General features: G+C 44.6%; 2 protein-coding genes across 4 annotated transcripts in view; one reads left to right on the top strand and one right to left on the bottom strand.

Moving 5' to 3' along the window:
• wnt5b (wingless-type MMTV integration site family, member 5b) overlaps window positions 1-27,851 on the bottom strand; it is a 42,858-nt gene that overhangs the window by 4,177 nt on the left and 10,830 nt on the right. Inside the window, exons 2-6 of one of the 3 annotated variants that reach the window (XM_061762926.1) lie at window positions 8,795-9,026; window positions 4,996-5,150; window positions 4,318-4,405; window positions 4,050-4,209; window positions 885-1,177 (exon numbers count right to left, since the gene is read on the bottom strand). In XM_061762926.1, coding sequence (XP_061618910.1) covers window positions 885-1,177; window positions 4,050-4,209; window positions 4,318-4,405; window positions 4,996-5,117 — 663 coding nt within the window. In that variant the 5' untranslated portion in view covers window positions 5,118-5,150; window positions 8,795-9,026. Of the gene's footprint in view, window positions 1-884; window positions 1,178-4,049; window positions 4,210-4,317; window positions 4,406-4,995; window positions 5,151-8,794; window positions 9,027-19,022; window positions 19,157-27,851 lie in introns of those variants that run through there. The other 2 variants (XM_061762924.1, XM_061762925.1) reach the window with 2 other exon arrangements.
• fbxl14b (F-box and leucine-rich repeat protein 14b) lies at window positions 15,935-19,005 on the top strand. The gene has a single exon (XM_061762923.1). The coding sequence runs from the start codon at window positions 16,631-16,633 to the stop codon at window positions 17,831-17,833; it is 1,203 nt and encodes a 400-aa protein (XP_061618907.1). The 5' UTR covers window positions 15,935-16,630; the 3' UTR covers window positions 17,834-19,005.

Consider the following 27,851-nt stretch of genomic DNA (forward strand, 5'->3'; position numbering starts at 1 on the left):
CATATTGTCTTGCTGCAATCGTGTTAGTGATTATCGATTATTAATGCCGATATTCGGCATTTTGACGGATATCAGCATCGGCCTTTTTAAAAAAAAAAAATCCTATGGCTGATAAGAGACCAGGGAACTATTTCAATTGTCTTTTTTTTTTTTTTTTTTTTTCCCCTTTTGAAGAGATGCTGCTGACCATGGAAACTCCCGGCACATTTGGTTTTTGTTTGAACTTAAAACAAAGATGAGTGAAAGATTAATATTTCAGTTATATATAACTTTGAGACAACTTTATTTACAGTCCCAAAAAATTTTTAAAAAAAACTCAGGCAGCTATTTGTTTAAGTTTTCATTTCACTTTCTAAGACATGCTGCTTAGCGTGGGAGCTCCTTGGTGTCTACAGTCTAAGATTTAAAAAAAAAAAAACTTGAATATGTTGCAAATCTGAAAGCCATATATGCTTAAAAGCATTTAAACAAAGTCTCGGAGTGTGTATTATTTAACATTGACGCCAATATTTTCCCTTTTACTGCAAATGAATATCGCCCTCCTTGATTACTAATAATCGGTATCGTCCCTGAAAAAACAAGCATATCGGTCTATCTCTTATCTAGTATGTGTGTTAGCTACCCTGCTGGAATGCACATTGACCGGGTGACCTAGCCAGACTCCAAGGACGTTAGCAGTTCGAACCATTTGGACCCTCCCAATAAATAACCTTGACAAACACACACACACACACACACACACACACAAAATGCCGCCAGGTCAGGCGGTCGGGGGCCACCTTGACTCACCCACACATTCCTGACTGAGAAGGAGAGGACACTCCAGATGTCTAAACTTGAGCGCCACGTGTGACTAAATTGCGGGAAATGTCATTTTTCAGTACCTGTCGTCCCGCTTCGTTGTTCTGCAGGTTCATCAGAGTGCGCGAGTGCTCGGCCGAGCCGCGGGGGAAGTTCTTCTCGCGCTCCCGGGCGTCCACGAACTCGCGGGCGAAGCGGTAGCCGTAGTGCACGTTGTCGCCGCAGCCGCCCCACAGCCAGTCGCGGGGCAGGTCCCGGGGCCGCCCCGCCCGGCTGCAGCCGCACGTGGATAGCTCGCCCTCGCGGCACGCCCGGCTGATGGCGTTGACCACGCCGGCGGCGCTGATGGCGTAGGTGAAGGCCGTTTCCCTGGAGCCTGGAGGAGAGCCAGCGAGAACATTAAATCCTCGTAGCGTGTGTTGTCGTGCGTGTGTGTGTGTTGACAGGAAACAGGCAGCTACCTCACACCCTGCACAAGTCAACAATAGACAATAGTGTGTTGGAGGTGCAAACTCTGGTTAAGTTCAAGAACAGTGAACCCCAGTCTATAAACGGGGGGGGGGGATACTTTTTGAGTTCACGCGCACCAGGGTAAGCACGGGTGATATAATACAGACTTGAGAATATACTGTACATTGAGACGGATTTAGCTCCTCGGTAAGCTGCAGTAATATTCGTCATTCTTCGCAGAGGATAAAGAATATATCCCTGTGAGTATTGTTATATTATTTTGGTCAATAACAATTTGTTTTTTTTTTAAGCTGATTAATGACAACTTTGATGTGCTGAATGAATTTCGAACTAAGGCCACGTTTTTGTTGACATATACAGGTGTTTTCGCTTTAGAGGTTCAAATAAACGGAGGTTCATGCCCCGAATGAACGTAGCATTCAATTTACAGGTACTTACTTTTATTAATGTCCACTATTCAATTTAGAGTAAGCAAAGTTTGTAACATTTGATGAATAAACTGTTAACAACTTGGCATAAAAACCCGACCTGAACAAAAGAAAGGGATGTCATTTTCAGATTTAGCGATGGAAAATGGTCTTAAATCAGTTTAAAAAAAAAATAAAACTTTTTTGTAACCCGGTGTTATCTATCAACATATGTTGCTCCACTGTCTGCGTTCAAATATTCAAATGTTGTTATTGCATTGGCCTAGCGAATAGGTGCAATTTTCAACAAATAACGGAGGATAGGTGTATATATATATATATATATATATATATATACACATATATATATATATATACACACACATATATATATATATATATATATACACATATATATACACACATATATATATATATAAATTAAAATTCAAATTCAAATCAGTGATGCATGAACATGATGTTAAACTTTTTGTTTAATAATGCGGGGTCTTCCACAGCCAAACTTTACGGCCCCTTGCTTTGTTGGTGCTGTAACAGTAAAGCGTCTCCTCCTCCTCCTCATCGACTCAGCAGAGCATATTAAAGATTCCCAGACCACATTTTGGAATACACAACACGAGTCCCGCATGTCCCATTCAGTGGATTTAATACACAAAACCGCTTGGGATGGCTACTGGAAAGCCAAGCAAGGGGTTAAGTGCTGTGAAACCAAGCAATTTACATGAGAACAGCAAACAGCCTGCTGCTACTTTTTGTTCAACTTCACACTTTCGGCCCTTTTTTAGAAGCAGTGCTTAAGGTATGTTGTGTTTGATAGGCCAATGTTAAACTTGTCGTTTACTGTTTGTGTGTCATTTTTAAGCCAAGTATGCACATCATAGAATACAATGTATACATTTACATAAGTGTGCTTTGCGGTATCTGTTTTTCATTTTATATTAGCAATGTACTGTCCAATCTGAACCAATGTCATTTTAAAGCCATTGGAATGAATATGATAAATTGTTTATCGTAATAATTGTTTATTATTATTCTTGGGTTGTTGCCTATCACTCCTGAATTCGGTGAGGTAATACTATTTACAGTATTCTGTGCTGCTATACTAATGTTAAAATCCTCCTTTGTTTTTTCTTATGCATTCCAACAATCAATTATTGCTGTTCTTGGACACTCGTGAATTAATAAATCCATCTTTCTCCGTATTCAGTGTTGCTATATCTTTCTCTGTTTTTTTTTTTTTTTTTTTTTCTTTCTTTTGGTGTGCGCAAGTTATGATGGTTAGGCCGTTTCGGTGCGGCGTGCAATCCGCACACACGCGCGCACTCGCAGCGGACGCGCAGGTATGCGCGCGTGGACGCGGCGCACGTATCATTAAGAGCGCCGCCCGCATGGTGGCTTTATTGCAGACTTCAAATAGGCCAGCTCCGGATCTGCCGGCTCGGTGTCAGCTCATCGGCGCATTTCAAAAGAGCGTCGCCGGGGACAATGGAGCGCCTCACACCTCCATTTTAGAGGTGGACATAGACGGACTGTCAATAGAGACAGAGAAGGGACGGAGACGGCGACCGGCTTGCACCTCGTCTGCTTGCCTCCCAGCGGATTTGACACGTACTTGTCGATGAGAGCGTTCCCACATCCCCGCTGGGAATTAGACGCGCGGGGACCGTGGTCCAACATGTTTGGGGGGGTTTTCATGATTACAGTCGAGCCTGCAGACGCTTTCACGCTTGGTTGCTGCTCAATTGTCTGCAATTTGTTTACTCAACTTACAATGGCACTGAATTGTTGTTGTAGATATTGCTACTGCAGTAATAATTATTGGGTTCATCAGCAAACCTCATTCATGCAGTATTTGCAGAATTTTTTTTTGACGTGAGAAACATTTGATTCATTCCACTTCGTCTTATTCTGCTGTATGAGTGACAACAGGTGGATGCACATTTATTGTACCTTTAACAAAGATGCATTTGTAATTACAAATTTGGTGAAATTGGGGAATTATTATCTCTCATTCCCAACTAGTGTGCATTAATGAACGTGTCTGCTTGGTTTAGTTCCTGGCACTAAATTAGGAACATTTCAAAGTTAAAAAAAACAAACCAAAACAAAAACGTTATTGATAAAGCTGCAATTGCAAACAGATACTCAACCTCTCATACGCCAACCCTGAATAATTCTAAGCTGTGTACTCTAAACCTGGAATAGACGCTTAAATTGACCCTGAATCTCAACTATTCATCTTAAGAAGACAACCCCCCCCAAACACGGGATCTTTTTCACCCAATACCGATCAGTTGAAAATGACGCGATCGGATCGGGACGACTCTCTCCGGCATCCCCGACCGTTACCGATTTGCATGACGCGCCCAAAGACCGACGTGTTGTCCACCGTGCTGCAGTTCCATCTCCTCTGCCTGAACTGGTACTGGCACTCCTTGATGCCGGTCTTGGCTCCGTCTCCGATGTACATCATGTGGTCCTGGTACAGCTGGCACAGCTTTCTCTGACCCTGCGGAAAAAGACCCCCCCCAAAAAATACAATAAAATCAATGAAAGGCTGTCAGAATCGGCACACGGGGACAGCGGTGATGATTGCAAACGATTAAACGAAAGTTACCTGGGAGAGTCCGGACAGCTGACTGCAGAGAGGCTGCGCTCCGATGATGTACATATCCGGCCTCTGGATGGGGGTCAGCGCCATTGACCTGAGACAAGCCCAATAATGATTATTTCCGGTGCAGTTAATGCATCATTCGGAGGATTTTGAGCGCGTGAAAGGTCAAGATGAGGTCAAAACGACAATGTTTGGTTGAGCACCTTCTCCGCTCGGCAGCTAGCCACTCGGGTTACCTGGTGGCGGACATCATTATTAGCCAGGTGAACTTAACCGGCACATTCCGCGCCCCCAGGGCCACGCGGACTACATTTGCTTTGTAAGTCAAGAACAAGTGTGGACATTTGAAGGGCCAATAGGGGGCCGAGCAGCAGCCCCCTAGCTCGGGCCATTTGGGGCTCCCTGAGGGTAAATATTGTGACAAGAGCCCTCACATTTGGTCTGACGAAAAGTGCCCCCTCCCCACCTTAATAAAAACAAAAACACTCACAAACAGGCAGTGCACATTTTGTCATTGGGCTACGAAAGAAATGTGTGCGTAAAGAGGAGGAAATCGTGCGTAAAACTCGTGCGTAATGCTCTTACTCTAATCCGTACATGACAAGACCTGTTTTCACTCATCAAACACTATTTATTGGAGCTGTAAAAGTGCAATAAAACGCACACAAAAGAGTTTCTCACCACCACGAGTTGGCGTCCACCGCCGACAACTGCGAGGATCCGGTGAGGAGGGCGACCAGCAGCAGGAACAAGTGCCGGACCCCGCCGCCCTGCCGTCTACGCACGGGCTCGGTGCGGTTCATGGTGCGCCGCCCGGTTGCGGGGAAAGTGCTCCGCTGTTGAGACACGTGCACGGCTTTGATTCGACTGGGTTCGTCTTGGAAAGTTGTCCGGCAAGCACAATCAAAAAACAAAAAAAAAAAAAAAAAAAAAAGCCCGGTAAGTCAAGGGCGACCCTGCAAGCCTAAGATAGAAACATCGAGTGAGAGAGGGCAGGGGTCGATACTGAAACAAAACAAAGCAAACAAACAAATCTGCGGAGCCTGATTCGCAAAAAGTCCAAACAGGACGTGCGTAAAATCAAGCTGCTTTTACGCATTAAAAAGCGCGCTAGTCGCCAGAAAGTATTCAAAATAAGAACGACATACACGACAAAAAGCAGCAATGTGGCAAGTGCGATGTCGTTGTCTTGAAGGGAGATAAAAAACAAAACAAAAAAAACAAACAAACAAACAAACACACACACACAAAAAAAACGCTAATAGGCCCATGAACCAACAAAGCGACAGATCCATGCACGTCCTGTCCCTCTGCGGCCACTTCGTTTCTCCCTTGCTCTCTCTCTCTCTCTCTCTCTCTCTCTCTCTCACCCCCTATTCACCTCTGAACTAACCCCCTCCCACCCCTCCCTGTCCGATTGCCACCCTCCTCCCCTCCCAGTTTTACGACCTGGCGTTGCGCGAGATTGGATGCAAAGTGGAACGCGGGTTTGAATATTTCAAGCTGTTTTGGGGCTCGGAATTCCGCTCTTTTTCTGAGTCGTCCTTGCTCCAAGTTGCACCCTTCTTTTGGCCATTGAAGATTTATATTAAAATCCGAACAACCTTTATCACAAATTGCGTGCGTAAAAGTGATCTGAGGTTGAAAAAAAAAGCGTGCAACCACACACAAACACACACACACACACACACACACATACACACCCTAAATGCAAAGTGTGTCCACCAGCTCCTACATTTGAATTTAATGCGTTAATGCGTTTTCACTACAAAGCTCATTTTTACATACACACTGTATGATAATAACACACAAAAACACACACAGACACACACACACACACACACACGTACGCAGGGCATTGTGGGGAATGGGGCTGTGTGTGTTACTATGACGACATCGCCACCACCTGGAGGAACATGAAGATTTTGCATTGTACATTGTTGTACCTCACACTGTGCTGGATTTTCTATCCCACAATTAAAAGACAATGCTGGTTTCTGACTAATTAAAAGTTCCGCGCTGCGGTTTGTGATTAAGCGCTATAGAAATGAACTTGACTTGACTAAACGCCGGCTGCAATCAGTCTCGTGAATGAATGCATGACTCATCAAATGTACTCTTTTAAGACAATATAAAATCATAGTTTTATCCCTTGAAGGCATTTTGGATAATGCAGAGCTGCTTTTGGTGACCTGTAATGCTCGCTGGAAAGCGTAAGGGGGCGCAGTCGAGCCACGCTGCTGCAACCCACCACAGCAGACAAGGGGGGGAGGGAGAGGGTCAGCACTCGGGAGAGCAACTTGGGCCATGTGAGAGAAATATATTTAAAAAAATGAAATAAAACAGGAGGAGTAGGAGGGGAAACAAAAGGGCGGATGAGAGATGCCAAGCGAGTGAGAGAAAGGACTCGTACCCGGAGGTGACGAGCAATCGCCATGCAACAGGGAGCAATGCCGTGAAGGAAAGAAAGAAAGAAAAAAAGGCCAACAGCTCCTCTGCGGATTAAGCAGCGGCATCACACAGTCAACAGTGCACAGCATTGTGTTGACCGCCGATGACCTGACTGCGAGGACGAGGACCTGCAAAACGCGTCGAGTGGATATTTCCACTTGCAAAACGTGGCCTGAGAGTCCAATCCCACCTTTTACAGATGCATCTGGTCACCTAGTAAATGCAAAAGCTATAAAACCACTAACGGCTAATGAAGGAAGGCCAAGCTGTAAACGCAATGTTTTTATTTACACGCAACGTCTTCCTTTTACTTGGGAACTTGCCCCCACCAAACCCCAATCTCTGAGCCGCTCTGAGAGGTGAAAGGTCAGCGTGTGTTGTAAAGCGGTCGACCCTGGAGATTCTGGGGGATTTGGGATCCTTCCGGAAAGCGTTCGGTCCCGCAGATGTCGGGTGGCAGCGCCACTCGCAATACGTTGGTCAATGTTTCCGTTTCTGCGTTCATATAGCAGACGAGATAACTAGATAAAGACGGAAAGAAAAAAAACAAAAAACGGCTTCAAGCTATTTATCGCCATTCCCAATTGAAGCTTACTGTCAAAGCAAACATAAAGAGAATTACATCTTGCCTATTTAAAACAATCCTACAGCTTTGCCTTATAAACAGTGCCTTTAGCTTGATGCTAACAAATAATGCAAAACACCATAGAACGAATAACACAGGCTCCAGAAAATCCATCTCTCTGCTTTTGTGCTCTAGTATTTAGCAGCTTTTAACACAGGCACAGAAAAGCGGCCTTGGGCTTTGTGTTTTCTTGACGTGCGCTACTCCTCTGCTTCATCACGCATGCTCCCCCTCCTCCTCTTCTTCTCGCCGTCCATCTCCTCTCCTTCATCCATCCTTCCTTCTGTCAGCTGGCAGAAGATGAGTCATGCCTCTCGCTCGGAGGCTCAAACTCTCTCCCTCTCTAAATTTATCTCTCTCTTCACTTCTCTCTGCACCTCCTCTCAGCATCTTGATCGCACGATTCTCTCTCTCTCTCTTACCATCTGTTTCTCTTGCTTCTGCTACAAAGCGATTACTCGCACACCTTTTTCTTTTTTAGCTCTCTCCGCCACGGTCTGAAAGTGAGACTGACATTTCTATTTCTTCTATCCGTCCGTCTATCGCTCACAAAGTCTTTCAGAGCTCTCCTCGCACAGTCCACATGTGCCAACTGCGTGTTCAGCCCTCCCTCCTCTTAACTGGAGGAAAATGTAAAACAAGATCGCACGCTTGTCCAATACGAGAGCTCAATCAGAAAAAAATAAAATAAGTCTGCCCACGAGAAGTGCGTAGTTGTTGGTAGCGGTAAAGACAATTTATCCCACCGGGCCTTACAAAACGCAAGTGGATGAAAGTAAAAAGTATGGCGTGGTTGGGGAATTGCAAGAAAAAAGTAATGAAATTAGAAATATATGAATTATTTTAAGAATATATATCTGGCAATACAACAGGAAAATTGGACTCGGCAAAGCTAGCCTCAGACCCCCCACGATGTTTTCAAACTAGTGTATTTATAGTACCTACACCTATAGAATTACTGTAGTAACTTATATTCCAGCAGCTTAGCGAGTCACTTACAATAGTTGTGAAACTCTTCGTCGTTCGTGTCGGCATGACTCAATTGTACTGCCCCTCAGTGGCCAAGTCTTGCACACCAGGAGCCGCAATCAATTAATGATACAATACAAACTGTTTAAATATTGACAACATATTTAATTATGTTCAGATATGTTTTATAAACTACAATATTATAGACTTCCATTTTCCTTTGTAAAAACATAAAACCTTTTTGAAATGCAATTCACCCACCCACCCACTAGGTGTCACTGTAATTTCACCCACTTTATATGCAAACGTTTGTCTTCCACGATGCATTTCTCTTCGTAATTTGCAGCGAGTTGGTGGAGGATGGTGTACCTAATGAAGTGTCCAACGCTTGACAGAGACAATAAAAGACATGACGGCGAACAGGATTGTATCAACCTGAGAACGGTGTCTGCCAACAGTTCGCAGTCGAGCCAGCCCGTTTTGGCACGTCGGCAGCGTCAGCTACACGCCAGGCCTCGTTTGGCACCTGACTGGCGCCCTGGGAGAGGCCGAATCCCCGAGCAGGAAGCCCCAGCAGGGGCACCGAGGCTGGGCCAGATTGCCTGATTTCCCCCTGGTGCCCCGGAGCTCCGCCGGTCAAACTACGCAAGGCCTCGTGAGGCCTTCCCTGGAGAAATTAATAACACACACGAACACACAGCATTTCCATCACTTCAGAGGGAATCATATCGAGTTCCCTTCATTTCCTACGGGATTACCTTATAACAATACTGAACCATAACTTAGCTAACCTAGAATTTTATCCATTGAACCCAAAAGCAGCTTTTCCTGCGCTGTGACACAGCTTTTTGTCCCAAATTGAACAAGCTGTTCCCAATTAGCCAGTTCTTTAGTCAGATATTTGTCCCGGAAAGGCGACAATAACACAAACAACACTGCAGAAACACAAAGAACCTGCCAAATCACGAGTTGTTACTTTCCTTGTTTCTTCCGTCGCTTGATTGTTCTTTTTTTCTGTAATTATAATTCTCAAGCCACTAATTCAGTGTTGGGATGCAGACTTCACACACACCCCATGTATTTCCTAAGAGGAATCATTCACACGTTGGCTACAGTTGTCAGCAGAATAATTCCTTGTCTCATCGCCCAGTAGGCCGACAACAGACACCGGTGGAAATGGATAAAATAGGGATAATTATTATTCCGCGAAAGAACTACTTCAAATTGTCACATTTATCCCATGAAGCACTACAGGAAAATCTGCCGTAAATGCGACTTCAATAAAATGTGCGCTGTCTAAATTGGGGCCTTTTATGCGATTGTTTAAATGAGTCATCGCCATGCTTTGCTCTCCTCCCTCCCTGTTTGCAGACACGCTGCATTTCACTGTACACTTTATTAGGTACACCTGCACGCAAAGATAGAAAAAAATAAATCTGCCTTGGCACTCTGCACAAAACGCACAGAGATGAGCGCCCCCCCCCACACACACACACACATTCTTTGCATGCCAACAGATGACAGAGTGCATTGAAAAAACACACACCAAAATGCTGACTACTGAGGGTGAGAGCGAGCGTGCGGCTGAAAAATCTCCCATGTCAGACTGCAGAGCTGGCAGAAACCAAAGGCATTGTTGAGGACACACACACACACACACACACACACACACAAAGGAGGCCTACATGTTGTCAAAGCATGTGTAGGAACACACACACACACACACACAGTCTGTGAGGCGACGTAGCGAGCTGTCAGGGCGGGCGAGGAGAATGGAAGCGCGTGGAAAGACGACGGCAGGAAAAGTACGGACGGCGGGATAAAAGACGGGAATGACCTCACGATGGCTGCCTTTGTACTCGTCTCGACGTTCATCGCTGGTGGGAAGTACAAATACTTTGTTAGTGTACTGAAGTCGATATTTTGTGTACTGCATTTATTTTCCTGACGGCTTTTTACTATTTGCACTTTTTAACTTTTACCCGAGGCGGTAAATCAGTACTTCAACCGATGCTCGTGAATTGTGACGAATAAACGGAGAGGGGAAGAAAATAAGACGAGAGGGTACGCGGCAGGTTGGTTATGATGAGATGCTGCAAAGAAGTGGAGAAGCACTTGAAGGGGAGCTGTTGCTCTGTTGCACTGAAAGCAAATGAACTTTATGATTAAGTAAGTGACAGCGAGCGTCTCGTCTCTTATTGATGCTGCGCTCCAGACTGCTGGGAAATATCCCATCAAAACATGGCTGAGGACAGCGATAAGCGTGAATTTGACTTTAGTGTGACAGGTTAAATGAAGATAAGAAGCGTAAGAAAAGGAAAAAAACCACACCTATGAATACAGATAGATAGGGTTTATAATACCGCTTATCCTCATTAACATATTCAGCATTGTAGCACTGTGGGTTGATTGCTTGTTTCATTTGAATTGCTTATTAAAAGAGTGAAATGTCACGACACACTGTGTTTTTTTTTCCTTTTAGTGCTGCAGCTTCACTTTTACTTAAGCAACAGGTGACTAGCTTGTTCGCATAGCTGGCGGTAAACAGATAATAATGATTTACTACAGTGGCCATCGACTCACGAATTTCTTGAGACACGGCCGATTATCTTTCATCTTGAGCTGTGAGCAAAAATCTGAGTTAAAAGCTCTAAATGAAAGCAGCAGAGAGTTAATAATTCCAAAAAAGAGCACAAGTGCTTGGTTCAAGCTGTATTTTTGCCATTCCCTGTTTCAGTTTAAACACAAAACAAATAGAATTACATGCCGTGTATTTGTGAGCTTAATGCTAACACACAATGCAAAACGCCACGGACGGGCTGACGAAGCTAGCATTGCTGTAGCGTGCTATTTTTCTTTCTAAAAAAACTTTTTTGTCGGTGTCTTTTTATAGGGCTGGAACGAATTAAAGGCATTGCCACGCATTTCATTTCAATGGCTTCAAGTGGTTATCATGCAGCCTCGCTTGCACTACTGCCCCCTGCTGGCATGGAGGAATACACGCAGGGAGAAAGCGCGCCGTGCCTTTTTCGGCCTCCACGCAGGTGCCGCTCCGCTGCTTGCAACGTCTTTGGTGTGTTTTCGCCATGAGACGTCAGACAGGGGAGGGGAGGGAAAGAGTTGGAAAAAAAAAAATAACACCCCAAAACAGGAGGTGAGAATAATGACCGTAAGCGGGCCTTTGAAAGCGACCGTACTGCGGGCTTCCATATGTGCGCTCGCTGTGCTGGTGGAGCAAGGAAACACCTCAAAGCAACATAAAAGATTCATCGCTTACTGCGCACACAAACACACACACACACACACACAGAAGTTTTGGTGCGTCAATGTCACTGTCTGCATTCACTTTCATATCATCCCTGCTGCTGTGTGCATGCATGTGTGTGTGGCACATGGAAATATCCACCCAGGTAGGTGTCAGCTGTCAGATGGGGTACGTGGGGGTGTGGGTGGTGATGGGGGTGTGGCGTTGGCAAGTTGACACACGCCTGCGTCGCCCTGGCAACCAGCAGGCGGGCACGCGTGAAGCAAGGCCGACAATTATCTGCTGAGGATCCTCCCTTGTATCATCAACACGTCAAATCGCACGTGTACCGGGCCGTGCATACATCAGCACTTTACACGCTCACATGACATGACTTGTCACACTTTGGGGAGGTGCCACACACACACACACACACACACATATATAGGCACACGCGCACACACGCTTCTGGCGCCATCATCTCCAGAAACATCATGTGATTGCTTCTCCCTCCACATCCCCACTAAAAATACTCTTCTTCCTCCCTTCACTGCTTATTTCCCCGCTCTCTTCCCCTTCTCTCTCGCACGGTATGAGTGCGAGCATGGACCCAGCAGGCAACACACTCACGTACACACACGCACGCACACACACACACACACACACACACACATGCAGGCAGGCAGGCAGCAGGTCATGCAGAGGCTCAGCGCTTGCTGCTCAACACTGAGCCTGTGGCTTTTTGTCCCGCCTCCCTCTGTGTTTTCGCTTCCTCGCTCTTTTATCCTCCAATTTCTCCTCCCTTACCGCCACCATCATTGGGCCGAAACCTCGTTATGTCCAAATATGGTCGATTGTATATTTTTCACAAATCGAGACTATTGATCGTCTGTTATTTTTACGCATTGTTGCGGGAGCCGGGCAGCATTATGTCGCCTCAAGATTGAAAGTTTGGGTGTTTTTTTTGGTCTTTTTTTAAGACAATAACAAGTGAAAATGCATAAGTTAGATACATTTGAGTAAGCCTGTTTTGTTAAAAATGGAGGAGGTACGTTTGCGTGCAGATTAATTTCCGCCTATTAAACTCCTCATTGTTTTATCTTTTTTGCACAACGCATAGCTATTAGTTTGGAGAAGATGATGTAACCACAGTCGTTTTCTTTTGTGAAGGGGTTAAAAAAAAACTAAATTTAATCTCGAGCTGATCTAGACTGCAAAACAAACATCCCACATAATATGTTCAGATGCTTATAGATTAGGTTGTCGTTTGCAGTGCTGACGCAGATCCAAAATTAAAGCTGTTCATAATTTGAATTTGCAGAAGACAAGCATCTTCCGTGGCAACAAGAAATCATATACGAAATTTGCTTCTCGAGCTCGCATGTGTCCCACTCAAAACCACAGCGGCTGCTTTTCTATTCCCCTTTGAGCCTCACAAATATCACATTTGAGTACACGGCTGCTGCACAGGAAATGATCAGTCGCGGCATCTAATTGAACCGAGCCCTGGGGTGAGGCTAATCCCATCATAGTTTATGACCATGGCGGCAAACCCGGTTCGGTCTCTGTGAAAACTTTGCTTTGCTAATCTGGTGGCACGCACGCTGTCAGTCAGAGCGTTTGAGCTGCCGCAAATCTTACTATTCACATCACGCCTATGTGCTTTGAAAATGCATGACACACATACGGCGGATGGCGCGTCCAGGTGCGGCAAGGACGTGCTGTAGGCCTCGGCCGCCACGAGGGACTGCTTTGTTTTGCCCTTGATGACGCACGTGGGAGAAAAGGTTGAAAGACATTTACATTAGTCGCGCCTGCTTGCTTGATTAGCGTGTATAATAAGTGTGCTGCGAGACACACAAAATATATTGCTAAAATATCATTTTTTTAAAAATAAATATGATTCATCAAAGGTGACATCTTTGATTAAAAAAAGACAACGATGAAGCATTGATTTCATAATTTGAGCTACAGCACATGTTTTGTGAAGCTGTGGATGTATTTGAACTAGGGCACACCTGAAACACACTGCTTCTTTGTCAAAGAAATCAGCCAAGATACGGAATTGCAAGAGTCTGCTTCATCCTTGGGTGCAATTTCCTGATGCCTGAAGGTGCCACGTTCATCATTCAATACATGAACTAGGCTGGCATCATTTAATCCATCCTACAGGACAAAAAACTGCCCAAATTCCAGATTCTGTTGCGCCCCGTTTTAATCCTCACCTGATCCCTGTTCTCTATTTCACTCTACTTCTACGTTTCCCATCAGCTCTTCCTCTCCCTCGCTCGCTCTCCTCAAGCACTCGGCCACACTCCACTGGCTTCAGCAAACGGCTCCCCTGTCATATTATCTCTCACACACACATACACACGCACACACACGCGCACGTCGTAGCAGATGCAAGCATAGAAACAGCCATACGTTCCTTTGACTGAATAGGCTATGCACACGCACACGCTTGGAGATAACGCCAGCACACACACTCACTCAGAGTCCAAGGTTACACTGGTGGGTGAGAGAGGCCCATTGCAGGGGGAAGAAAGTTGGACGCTGCGGCTCGAAAACATCTACAGCAACGCACACTTCTTTTTGTTTTTTTTTTGACTGAATTAATGATGAATGTCATAACATAAGCAAAGCCAGATGCGAGATGACAAACAGCTTCAAAGTAATTATATTGGGTCTCAATGAAAGACACATGAGAGAAGTTTTCTTTTTTACACTTTGGAGATTAATTTATCGCCTCAGTCAGTCACTTAAGGACACTGCTGCAATTCTTAGTCAAACTTATTTCTCATCACAACATAGACACGCTTGGGTTCATTTGCGCACAGAAGGAGCATATTCCACACCTCACTCACTATAAGGAAGTAGAAACGTGATTTGTCCCAGTGAGTAAGAAAGACAAGCACATTATACTTGATGTATCATTTTTACAAATGTGACTGTTTTGAAAATAAAATAGGAAAGGTGAAGTCATTACAGTGCAATAAACTCAACTGTATTTTTAGGGCAGTGGTTTTCAGCTGTTGTCACCGTGGGACTCGCATTTTCCTCTTGTTGCTAAGTCGCGACCTCCTTTTTATGGATGCCTTCAAAAACGTGTATATCATATTTTAAAATATAACTATTTGCATGTTCAAAGCCAAAGTGCATCTCAGAGCATCACATTAGGAAAGTGAGAACGAACATGAGAAGTGCATGTACAAAACTCAATCTAATATTGTAAAATGACTGCGCAAAACACTGACACAAAGTTTCACTTATGTCTTCACACTGATCTCTGCTTTTGAGGAAAGTGCGACATCAACACTTTACCAACATTTTAGGAAACGAAGGGTGCCGACGTGTGCAACTGTAACAGTTTTAACACTGAAATGCGGCGGGAAGTTGCGCAACTTTTTGTTTGATGTGCACTGATATTCAAATGAGTTTGATGTAGTGGGAAAAGCACATCGCAAGCAGGGAGGTCCGTAGACGGAGGCTGAGCCGCACTGTATTTGTTTGCAGTTTATAAAAATGACCGTAGCTGAAACAATGTGCTGCACATAAACAATAATGTAATATAAAACATAAAACAATTACCAAAAAAATATGTATATTTTTAATGAAAATAAACCTCTTTAAAAACTAAATCATTCAGACATGGAAACACTCCTGCAGCACCTCCTCTGTTTGTTGAGTCCAAACAGTCACAAACAATTCAAAATGTGAAATTTCTTAGTATTTCAGTAAAATGTACAAACAGTGGTTCAGCGCGTCCAATACATCGCTATTTTTGCGAGTACTGTTATTTTTATTTGACACTTTCTGACAGTTATTTGATGTGTGCACCCACAGGATTTAACTGTATTCTCTGCTTGTTTTGGAGGATTTCCCCTCACCGCAGCAAAAGAAAAAAAAAAAAAAAAAAAAGACTTAAGCCGAAACACAAAATGTGTCAGCCAAGTAAGAAAAGTGAACAGACTTCTCCAGTTGACTTTCCCGTTTCCTGTGCGGTCCGCTTAAAGGGTTAAAGCCCAGAGTGAACTGAATTGTAAGAAGTTGGTTTCCAAGGGAAACTGTTCGCACCGTTCCAGCTGAGGCGGGACGAACCAACTGCCTGACACGAAGGGGGGGAGGAGGGAGTACCATCTCGGCAAAAACAACTTATTACGCTTCGTCTTGGTTATAACACGTCAATTTGCCAATTACTAGACGTATGCCACGTCAATATATATATTGGTGTTGTTACGTGTCGCGCAAAGTGAAGTTTTAAACATGTTGCACTCGTCTTGATAAGTGGGTTCACCCCTCCCGAGCGGGCAGAGTGCCGGGGTCCTTGCCAAGTCGGTTTGAAAAGAGCAGACAAAGGCTTGGAGTGCAGGACGCCTCTCGCCTCCTTCGCAACAATCTGCCTCCGGAGTCTTTTTCTTCGCCGCTCCGCCTCGCCATGGAACAACTACTCGGAGTCGGTCGTGTCGCTCTGATTTCGACTTTCCGCCTCTGAAATGCACGAGCGTCTGGATCCGCGCTCGGCCGAGAGTGGACGCCTTTTTGCGGCCAGAATACAAGAAGGGAGCGTCGTGTGAGGAAGGGAGAGAGAGAGAGAGAGAGAGAGAGAGAGAGAGAGAGAGAGAGAGAGAGAGGAAGGTTTGACGCCGTTTCCTCCTCGCCTCCGCCTCCTCCTCCTTCTTCCTTTCGCCCCCTTCTCCTCCTCTTTTTTCTCTTTTTTTTTGTGGCGGAGGCAGGAATCAACGCTTTTTGGGCTCTTTTGCCTCGCTTCTGTTCAATGTGACTGCGCCAGCACACCGGCTCACGTTGTGCTCAAGAGTTGGATCGATTGACTTTGAGTGTGAAGGAAGAGCAACAGAAAAGAAAAGTCAGTTGTTTTTTTTGGTTTTTTTTTAAGGGGGGAGTTAGCCGGGACTGTTGCTACTTTTTGTAATTGAAAGAGAAGAGGTGCTTTTTTTTCTTTCTTTCTTTTCTTCTCAGCCGCGGGGGTGTGGAGTATTAATTTTTATATGCCTGGGTTTTGAAATACAATGGAGACGCACATTTCGTGCCTCTTCCCGGAAATTTTGGCCATGATTTTCAGCTATCTGGACGTGAGGGACAAAGGCAGGGTGGCCCAAGTGTGCCTGGCTTGGAGGGACGCATCCTACCACAAGTCAGTGTGGAGGGGTGTGGAGGCCAAGCTGCACCTCCGGCGGGCCAATCCCTCGCTCTTCCCCAGCCTCCAGGCCAGGGGCATCCGGAGGGTCCAGATCCTGTCCTTGCGCCGCAGCCTGAGCTACGTGATCCAGGGGATGCCCAACATCGAGTCCCTCAACCTCTCGGGCTGCTACAACCTCACAGACAACGGGCTGGGCCACGCGTTCGTGCAGGAGATCCCGTCGCTGAGGGTGTTGAACCTGAGTCTGTGCAAGCAGATCACCGACTCCAGCCTGGGCCGGATCGCCCAGTACCTGAAGAACCTGGAGGTTCTGGAGCTGGGCGGCTGCAGCAACATCACCAACACGGGACTGCTGCTCATCGCGTGGGGCCTCCACCGCCTCAAGAGTCTCAACCTGAGGTCCTGCCGCCACGTCTCGGACGTGGGCATCGGGCACTTGGCCGGCATGACCCGCAGCGCCGCCGAGGGCTGCCTGAGCCTCGAGTACCTGACCCTCCAGGACTGCCAGAAACTGACGGACCTGTCCCTCAAGCACATCTCCAAGGGGCTCACCAAGCTGCGGGTGCTCAACCTGAGCTTCTGCGGCGGCATCTCGGACGCCGGCATGATCCACCTCTCGCACATGACTTCCCTGTGGAGCCTCAACCTGCGCTCCTGCGACAACATCAGCGACACGGGCGCCATGCACCTGGCCATGGGCACGCTGCGCCTCTCGGGCCTGGACGTGTCCTTCTGCGACAAGATCGGCGACCAGACGCTGGCGTACATCGCCCAGGGGCTGTACCAGCTCAAGTCGCTGTCGCTGTGCTCGTGCCACATCTCGGACGACGGCATCAACCGCATGGTGCGGCAGATGCACGAGCTGCGGACGCTCAACATCGGCCAGTGCGTGCGCATCACCGACAAGGGGCTGGAGCTCATCGCCGACCACCTGACCCAGCTGGCGGGCATCGACCTGTATGGATGTACCAAGATCACCAAGAGGGGGCTGGAGAGGATCACGCAGCTGCCCTGCCTTAAAGTGCTCAACCTGGGACTCTGGCAGATGACAGAGAGTGAGAAAGTCAGGTGATTGGAGTTGGAGGACAGAGTGGTCATTTGGGAGTGGGGGTGGGGGGGGCTTCACCTGCAACCCCCCCCGCCCCCCTGCACACACACACACACACACACACACACTGTCAGCAAAAGTTCACAAATCCATAATATTGAGTTTTAATATCGCAGATGCAATTTCATACATCGCCCCAAACTGCGCCATTAAGTCCCCCCCCCCCCCAGTCCCGCCACAGTCTGAAGAAAAAAACATTCGGCTACCTCGTATGTGCTTTTCCAAAAAGAAAGAAGGAAAGCCAGAAAATGGGAGAAAATGTGCCTCGAGGGACCGTGTGTGTGTGTGTCGCCCCCTCCCCCATCGTCCCCTCCACGAGCAGAAAAAAATCCAACTACCTTTTTGTTTATTTCCCCTCGCAACTATTTCACCACCGACGATTGATTTTCAATCTAATGATCATCCAACTGATGCATTATGCAAACGCGCTCGATGTGTGCGATTTGTTCTTCCCCCACCCCCGACCCCCCCAAATCAAAACATGGCGAAAGTTGCCAAAACATGAAGCTTCAGGTATTTCGGTCAAAAGGTGGAGGCGCGGGGGACAAATGTCAGTCAATGTTGCTTCAAATTGAAGTGATTTAGATATTGTTTTACCCTATTTTCTCAATTGAAATGAATCAGGGTTCCATGTTCTTTTTTTGTGTGTGTGTAAGGAGGGATGTTCTCTCTCTCTCTCTCTCTCTCTCTCTCTCTCCTCATTCTCTCCATCCCTCCCCCGGATAAAAATACCCCGAGCCCATTCGGAGACATGCTTGGAATAAGGAGCAATCGATTATTTTTCTTGCTCTCTCCGCTTCTCGAGTTGCAAGCTCGGGCCACATCTCTCTCTCTCTCTCTCTCTCTCTCACTGTCGCACTCGTAATGTGTGTGCGTTTGTGCGTCTGTGTGTGTATGTGTGTGTGTGCATTTCTTTTGATGTAATGCAATGACCTGCTCGATACATGAACATGCGGATGTGCGTCCTGCTGAAACAGCTGAAGAAGAAGAGAGGAAAAAAAAGATGTACTGTATATTATGTTTGTAAAGATGTTAAAAAAGAGAGAACATGCAGAATCCCAAACTTAAAATTGTTTTATATTCTTACAAGTAAAAACAATTAAAGATATTTATATAATGAACCAAAAGCGCCTTTTGTGTTGATTTCACTTACTCGCATGTGTGAGGATTAGCATATTTATTTTGCCGTCCTTTTATTAAGCAGATCGTCCTCCGCCATCATCATCATCATCATCATCATCATCCCAGCGCTCTTGCCTTTCATTCCGAGGGGCTGAGGAGAGGAAAAATCTGTTGTGTTGTTTTATTATTTATGAGCACACTCAAAATGGATGCCTTGATTTAGCCGCATTGCCTTTGTAATTAATGAACACGAGGCGGTGGAACGGCTATCTTTCTATTCTTGTCGGATGCTTATTCTTTTTGGAACGAATTGCTATTCTTACCATACTATTGATTGGGATGGCAGCTGTTTATAGTGCGTCATTTCAGACATGAAATGAGATCTTGAGTGTGACACAAACACACACTGGACCGCTTGCCATTGTGTGTGTGTTTCGAAGTTAGAAAGGCAGGTTTTGGTGAGTGGGGGGGGGTTTCCCCTCTCTCTTCTTTCTCTCCTCTTGTTCAGTCACGCATACCAGATCTTAGGCCAGCCAGGAGAGACCCCCCACTCGCCTTTCACCCCCACACACTTCTTTTTAACATTCCACACCATCATTCAAAGCATTTAAGCATTCCCCTGTGTCCCTCTGACGCCGTGTCCGTGGGGATTTGGGGATAGAAAGGATTGTTGACCACAGGGACAGAATGTCAGTGTTTGCTGTGGTTTCTTTCGCTTTGCATGCCATGAGCGCGCACGGAGAAGTCCAAAACAACTTTTCTTGTGCGTGCGTCTCATATCTATATGATCGACATAGCATTACGTTTGCCGGAACGCATCGATCGCAAGCGACGTCGTAGAAGCGAGGACGTGTAACTCTGCCGGCTAATGGCGGCAATGACAGCTTTAACGCCGCCTCCTTTTACGGCTCCTCGTCAACTATTATGTTTGATTACAAGTGCAAATAAAACAGGCGACGGCTGGGTGGTCGGCCACCGCGCCGAGACGACGTTATAGGCGTACACTACGCGTGCTGCGATGGAATAAATCCTGGAAAGAAGTGAGCATTTTGCAGCATTTTAATGAGGAAAATAATGTATTTTAATATGTGTGGCCATAAAAGTAAACTGTGCAGTGTAATAACTTCCCAACAGATGCCTTTTATCAAGACAGTCAATCAAAAGTGAGCATTATTATCTTGTAGATGTGCCTAATAATCTGGCCTATATGTACAAAACTGCTAAATTAGCTCATTTCTTTGTGACAGTCAGATTTCAAATCCAACATTTTGCATTGGTGTACTACCAACCCCCCTTACTTAAAGGGAAACAAGTGAGCATTTTGGGAGTTTTTAGGCTTCTTGCCTCAGTAGCAAGATAAGCTAATCACCCCCAGGGGCGCCGGCTTCATATTTCACAGAAAGAGACTCGCATCTTCCCCTTTAAAAGGTCACGCAATCCGTTAAAAGAGCGGATAAGCTGATGTATAAAAGTCGACTTAAATGACTGACTCCTTCAGCGCCTGGGTAACAAAATGCAGCAACACGCGTATTCTTCTTGGGTAACGATTAATGCGAAGGGCTACCAAATCCTCTGATTTCAGCCTTTCAACAGTAAATATTGTCAGATTTCTGCAGTCCTCCACGAAACTAGACTGATTATCTTTGCCGTTTCATCAAAATAAGACATTTGCAAACATCTGCTTTCACTTTGGGAAACGGTTATCAACATTTGTGCCAATTTTCTGACATGTTTCTGCACTGTCACTTTGAAATAATGTCCTGTTTTTGAATAAAGGGATGGAAATAAAAAAAATGCTTTTTTTTCCAATCCAATTCATCGATTAATCAATGAAATAATCGACAGATTAATTGCTTACTCAAATAATGGTCAGTTGCAGCTCTAGCTATTCATAAATGCTATTCATCTATGTAAAGACACAGATCCTATTAATGATTTTTCACAATAACTTACATGTAGGAAAGAAACACTTTAAGACAAGTCAAAGGGGACAAGAGAGAACAGAACAATCCCTTTTACCCTATCCCGAGGAAATCACAATGTCGCATCACTGGTTAGCTATTTTACCTGGGGCACCTGGTGACCCCTGATCTACAGTATGCAGCACAGTCAGCAAAATAGTCCCATCCAATCACAAGCGTGAAGGATTTGCAGGCGTATTCCAACAGTTGACCTCGCTACGGGGCTAACAGTCTGCCTTTGAGGCCTTTAAGCACATAAATATCCTCCAATTTATCATTCCCTATCTATTTCTTTTATCACGCAGTTTGCAGTCGTTTCCGGGAAAATGTGCCGCCGCTGCTGCGATCAAAAGCGTGCGGCAGAAGAGATTTATGCGAGCAGAACGTATCTCGTGCTCAGCGTGTGTCAATTCAAAAAGCACACAAACACACGCGCACATGCTGCCTGTCTGCATGAGTGACAGATTTTCAAAGAGGTTGGATCCAAAAGCCGGTAAAGTCCCCAAATTAGACTAAAGGCTAGATGTAGGTTGCAGGGAAAAAGTCGTCCAATAAAAACTTGTTCATAGTGTAAACGCTGCCGTTTCAACTTTGCACTTTGTGTGAGTGTGTGTGTGAGAGATCACGTCGCTCGCTGCATCACACTTCCTGTCAGGCGAGGGAAGAAGACTTTTACTGCTCATCATTAAAGGAACCGTCCGCCATTTAAAAAAAAAAAAAAGGAGGAATTGGGGCTCCTGACAACAAAGCTTCAGAGGGGAGGGGGTGGGGGGGGCGGTGGGGCATTAGCAGCCTGGTGCGACTGACCCCCCGCCCCCTTTCCTCCCCTTCCCCCCACCCAAAATTCTCTTGTTTGTGGCTCCAGTGTTCTGTCTGCCTGTGGCTCTCCCCCTGCTCCATTTTTAGCTCTCTGCTTGTTTGCTTTTTTTTTGGTCATCTGCTTCTTTAATTTCTTCATTTTTTCCCCCTTTTTCCCTTTCGTGCTCACCCGTTTCACTTCCTCTTCCTCCTCCCTCCTCTTCCTCCTCCTAGCCGGCACCTGGTGCTGAGGTGTCGCCGAGGTACAGTAGACGGGGCTTTGAAGTCCCCCGAGGCCCCCCTCGGGACGGTGGGGGGGTGCGAAAGAGGGGGCCTTGGTTGGGAGCGTCTAATGTGTGTCGAGGTCCTTTGGTGCTGCTTTTAATTTGTTGGGAAACACAGGTCACATTAGACATCATATCACTTAAATATAAATATCAATATTAGTACAGTGGTGCCATGATATACAAGTTGAATTTGTTCCATGACCACGCTTGTAACTAAAAGCATTTGTATCTAAAATTATCTTGCCCCATTAATTAAAAAAAAAGTAATGTATTTTTAATAAGGAAAATATCACTCTATAATACTGTAGTTGTTTTTTTTGCAGAGGATAAAGAAAATATCCCTGTGAGTGTTGTTATATTGTCTGTCCACATGTTGCTCCACCGTTTGTGTTCAAATATCCATTGCTTACAGGGATATATACCGCAACTATTGATGCTATCCGTTAGCCCGTCAATGGCGTTTTACATTTTGTGTTAGCATTAAGCTAGCGGGGGGGGGGGGGGGGGCTTTCCTAAGGCAACGTTGTTTGGTTGTTCAGCCTTGGCGGAGGTCTGCTCTCTATGCCGTCCCATTCGATGTGAAACGAAACCGACTGTGATTTTGCTAAAAGTGGTGAAAAGACTTTTTTCTTTTATGCCTACTAAAGTGGGTGGTGAGCAAAAAAAGAGAGCAGGAACACGCGAGATGAAAAATAAAGGAAAAGCAAGAGAAAGGAATCTATGAGTCAGTTTGACTGTGAGCTGCTAGAAGTCGGCTAGTCATGTTAAAATACCATAAGACCACCGACACACACTACAAACCCACGCCAGACTCACGCACACACACACACATACTGTACACACACAGGCAGAAAACTGCTCCAAGATACGCCTAGAATCCAGTAAAGTTTGGCAAGGCACACACACATTCATATTAAAACTTTATGCAAAAAATTCCTGCTGCTTCTTTCACGGAGCAAGCTGCCCAGCAGACCAGCTAATTATTTTCTACACACACACTGACACACACCTTTGCCGCACATTCCTCAGCAAGGTAATGAGCTGCGTTTCCTCACCGGAGATGTATGGAGGAGGTGAAAAAATATATATTTTTAAATTCCCATTTCAAGCATCAAACATTGATGCAGAGGAGCAACAATGACATCACCCTGATTCTAAAGTGACATCATCCTGAATGAATGATTGAACACCAGGATTCTTTGTTACAACAAGCCATGATGGAGGCGTCGAGCAGAAGCTCATACTTATTCAGTTAGTGCTTGTTTTACTTGAGACTACTGTATACCATCACATCACGGAAACAAAGAGAGAAAAAAACTGTTCTCTGGATAAGAGGCACTGGGTGCTTGCTTCAAGCCGTTTTTGTCACTCCCAGTTGAAGTTCACTGTCACATTCATACATAAAACAAAAGCGAATGAATCATTGTCTTTTCAAACGACGAAATGTTCAGCCAAAACATAATTTAATCTAATGAAAGTCCACTAGCTTAATGCTAACATATAATGTGAAACAATAGTTGGGCTATTAATTATTGTATGTGTTACTACACTAAAGGGGTGAAACTATACATTTCAGACTTGCGTATATAGTAGTGCCTTGACGTACGAGTTTAATTTGTTTCCTGACCATGTTCGTAACCGAAAACAGTCGTATCTCAAATAATCTTTCCCCACTGACGTGAATTGAAGGGCAATGAATCCTTTCCTGCGCCCCAAACAACACCGACAAACATTTTTGTAACACGATTTTTGATAGGCAAAATTGTATTTATATAAAAATACAGTAATAACATAATTGTATAAAATGTAAGGAATTACACAGTTTGTGCATCATGAAAATTCAACAGGCATTGGGGCAGTATAAAATATACAGACACACTAAAATAAGATTTGATGATGAAACGGAAGAAGACAGTCTCAATATTAATCGTTCCTTGCAGAGGATAAAGAATATATGCCAGCGAGTTTTGTTGTGTGCGCTATCTGTGCATCCAACTTGTGTTCAAATACAAGTTGTGTAAAGGTTTATAATTACCGCAACACTGATGCTAATTTCGTTGGCGTGTCTGTGGCCTTTTGCATTGTGGGTTAGCATTAAGTTAGCAGACTTTTGTAAGACAAAGTGTTTTGGTTCACTGAATTTAAGAATTTGACACTACAGTAAATGAGAATAATGAACATATTGTGATTTTTTTTACTTCTGGGATCTCATTGGGGTTAGCTAATGTTGTGTCCTATGTGTGCGTGGTTCTGCTTTGCATCGCACGCAGAAGACGCTTTTACCCCAACAACGGCAGCTCCAGCGCAATTGGATACGAGAGCAGCAGAATAAATCTTTCATTTCAAAACTATAAGGCCTTCATTTCCAATCACACAACAGGCCTCGCTGCTGAATATTTGATTGGGGTAGAAGTGAAGGGTGGGGGGGGAGAGAAACTGCAGCGGTAACAGTCATCCGAGGACTATAGTGTGATGTTGATGTCGCCGAGTGGCGGCCCCGACGTGTCATTCACGCATCGACAAAGCGAAACTTTCCTCCTTTTTGCTGCTTCAAATGTGTCATATTGTTTTCCAGACACAGGGGAGATGGGCTGAAAGGGAAATGGACCTTTTTTTTTTGATTATTATTTTTGACAGGAAGTGCTGCATGCGTGAACAAATACTACATCTCAGCCTTTACCATTGCACATTTTAAATTGATGCTTAAAAAAAAATATAGAAAGCATGACTTGAAATGCAGCTTTGCAATTAACTCTAACGGTGCATCCCTTGTACTTTAAATCCTTTATTAGGCAAAAACTCATCCTCGATCACACAAATGGAAATTGGGAGGTGAACGCGAGGAAAAGTGAAGAAATAATAATGTGTTTTTGCAAGAAACTTAGAGAAAGAGATATGAAAGAGACATTGGAGGTGGAGGGAAGAGGCTGGAGCTGAGTGAGGCTGGAATACAAAGAGGTATCTATGTGTGTGCGTGTGTGCGCGGCAGGTGTGTGTGTGTGTGTGTGTGTGTGTGTGTGTGTGCTTGTGTTGTCCCCATGGTCCTTCTAGCTGTCTTCTTCTATTGATCAGCTCATATTGATCCAGTTTGGCACATAAGCCTTGACCCACACTCGCGCACACCCATACACGTTCACTTGATTTGGCTGGGCTTTGACATCGGGGACATGAGGGAACGTTGTTAACGCAAACAGAATACTATATTTAAAAAAAAATCTGCCTTTACAAAGATAACAGTGCTCCATTTCGAGGTAGAGGACTATACATTCTCTCTCTCTATTTATTCATTTTGTTTATTTATTTATTTTTTTTAAATTGGAATCCATGCGAAGATCCAGAAGAGCCCTGGTGGAATAAATTGTGGTCTTCTACAGGTTTGCATGAGTAATTATCCTTTCAAAGGCGGAATTTGGGCGAAGTGTGCCTAATGTTGTGGCCGTACATAGGTGTTAGCACGAAGCACACGAGGATGCAGTGTTTTGATTTTTTTGAGGCTTCAAAGTCCCCTCTGAATGAGAAACTTTGGTCTTTTGTGTGAGCGTAGACACACATACACTCGCACAGAGCCCACCTTCTGCTGCTGTCATGGCTGCGAGCTGTCAAAATCACCCTCCTCCTCCTCCTCCTCCGCCTCCCCTCTTGCTGAGCTCGTCTATTCTGTCTATCCAGCCCTCCCTTTTTTCCCCTCTCTCTCTCTCTCTCTCTCTTCTCTCCCTGCCTGCACTTTAGTTGTGCATCTCCTCCACATTTGTGCGTCTTTGCATCTACATTCTGCCTCCTCAACACGCTCTCACTGTCCTTTGCCTTCAACTGGGATGAGCATTTACATACTAATGGGGCTTCTACGGAAGGAACGAACCAATGCAGCACGCTCGCCCGTGTTAACACCGACGTGCGTGCATTTCAACATGCTGTTTCCACGCAAATGTAAACAAACACATGGAGACAAATAATAATAATAAAAAAAAAACATAGCATAAAATACGACAATGGAGACCTCGGCTTGATGTACAGCACATCCAGCAAGAATGGGAAAGAATTCCACCTACAAAGCTTCAACAATTAGTGTCCTCAGCTCCCAAGCGTTTATTGAATGTTGTTAAAAGAAAAGGTGATGTAACAGTGGTAAACATGACCCTGTCCCAGCTGTTTTGGAACGCGTTGCAGCCATAAAATTCTAAGTTAATGATTATTTACTAAAAACAATCAAGTTTATCAGTTTGAACATTCAATATCTTGTAGGTTGAACATGATTTGCAAATCGTTGTATTCTGTTTTTATTTAGTTCACCTGTGGGATGTTCCAAACAGGTGTTTGATGAGCATTCCTCAACTTTCTCAGTCTTTTTTGCCACCTGTCCCAGCTTTTTTGGAACGTGTTGCAGCCATACAATTCTAAGTTAATGATTATTTGCTAAAAACGATCATGTTTATCAGTTTGAACATTACATGTCTTGTCTTTGCAGTGTATTCAATTAAATATAGGTTGAACATGATTTGCAAATCATTGTATTCTGTTTTTATTTATGTTTAACACAACGTCCCAACTCAATTGGAATTGGGGTTGTATGATAAATACGTTCATCAGCAAAAGATGGATTTCCCTTTACCATGGTTGGCCTGCGTTACACAAGAGTTGGGTGTTGTCATGTTGGAAACGTATCCTCTTTTGCAGTGTCATCGTAACCTGGTTGTGTGTCAAAGCGACACGCAGTCCTTCCATGCCAGATGAAAAGAATTTGAGATGTGCACCATGGTGTTAATACACTCATTGGACACTTCATTAGGTACACCTGGATCATCTAATGAGATCCAAAACAAGAGCTGGATTAAAATGATCATGTTTTGGGATCTTATTTAGTTGCATGTGAGGTTTATTATGGTGGCATTATGCTTTGGGGATGCTTTTCTTCAACTGGGGGCTTAAATAAGGTGTAGCGAATTATGAATAAAATAGTAGTCAGTATTAGCACGAAACCTTCAGGCTTCTGTTAAAAGCCTATGAGAACAGTTGGATTTGATTTGGGGTTAGGGTTTTGTGCTAACACTTACTGCTGTTCTTAATTCCCTCCATCTTCTTTAGGGGCCCCAGTTCCAGCTATAAAAAGCAAAATAATAGTCAGTGACTTGATTTGATAACAGGGTGTGCACACTTGTGCAACCGCATTGTTTCAGTTGTTTATTTTTACTTCCCCTCAGGAAAAACTTTTAAAAAATAACATTTTGTCAGGTTAAAGGTCACATTAATGGTGGGAAAAAAGTTGAAAATTGACTTTGGTCTCTTTTTTTTTTTAAATCAAAAAAGGCATTTGAACAGGGGTGTGTAGACGTTTTCTATACATGCATATGTGTTTACTATGTGTGTGTCATTGTGTGCTTCCTGCATGGCAAGCAGCATGTTATGAAATCATGAGCGTTTTCGTTTTTAAAATTTTGTGTTTGTGTGTTTGGAATGGAGGACGTTTTGGTTCACGCTGCTTTTCCTAGAAAATCATTTATTCATCTATGTGTGTGTGTGTGTGTGTTGAGCCATTTGTACATGTGCACGTACACGCTTATGAATACACTTTGCTTACATTCTTGGCGAGGTGAGGTGATCGACCCTCCTTTTTCTTCTGTAGCTCTTGCTTTTTTTTTTTCTTTTCTTTTTTTTTTTTTTTAAACGTCTTATGAAAAACATCTTCGCAATCTTTAAAACTGTGTATACTCTCTACCAAATACGTGTGCGCTTTTGCCCAATAGAGTGGGTGAGCGCGTGTGTGTGGGCAAGGTTTTAAAAAATTTATATATTCTATAAGCGGGAGGAGGAAACAGA

This window comes from Phyllopteryx taeniolatus, chromosome 22 (genome assembly GCF_024500385.1).
Source record: "Phyllopteryx taeniolatus isolate TA_2022b chromosome 22, UOR_Ptae_1.2, whole genome shotgun sequence".
Classification (NCBI taxonomy): Eukaryota; Metazoa; Chordata; class Actinopteri; order Syngnathiformes; family Syngnathidae; genus Phyllopteryx; species Phyllopteryx taeniolatus.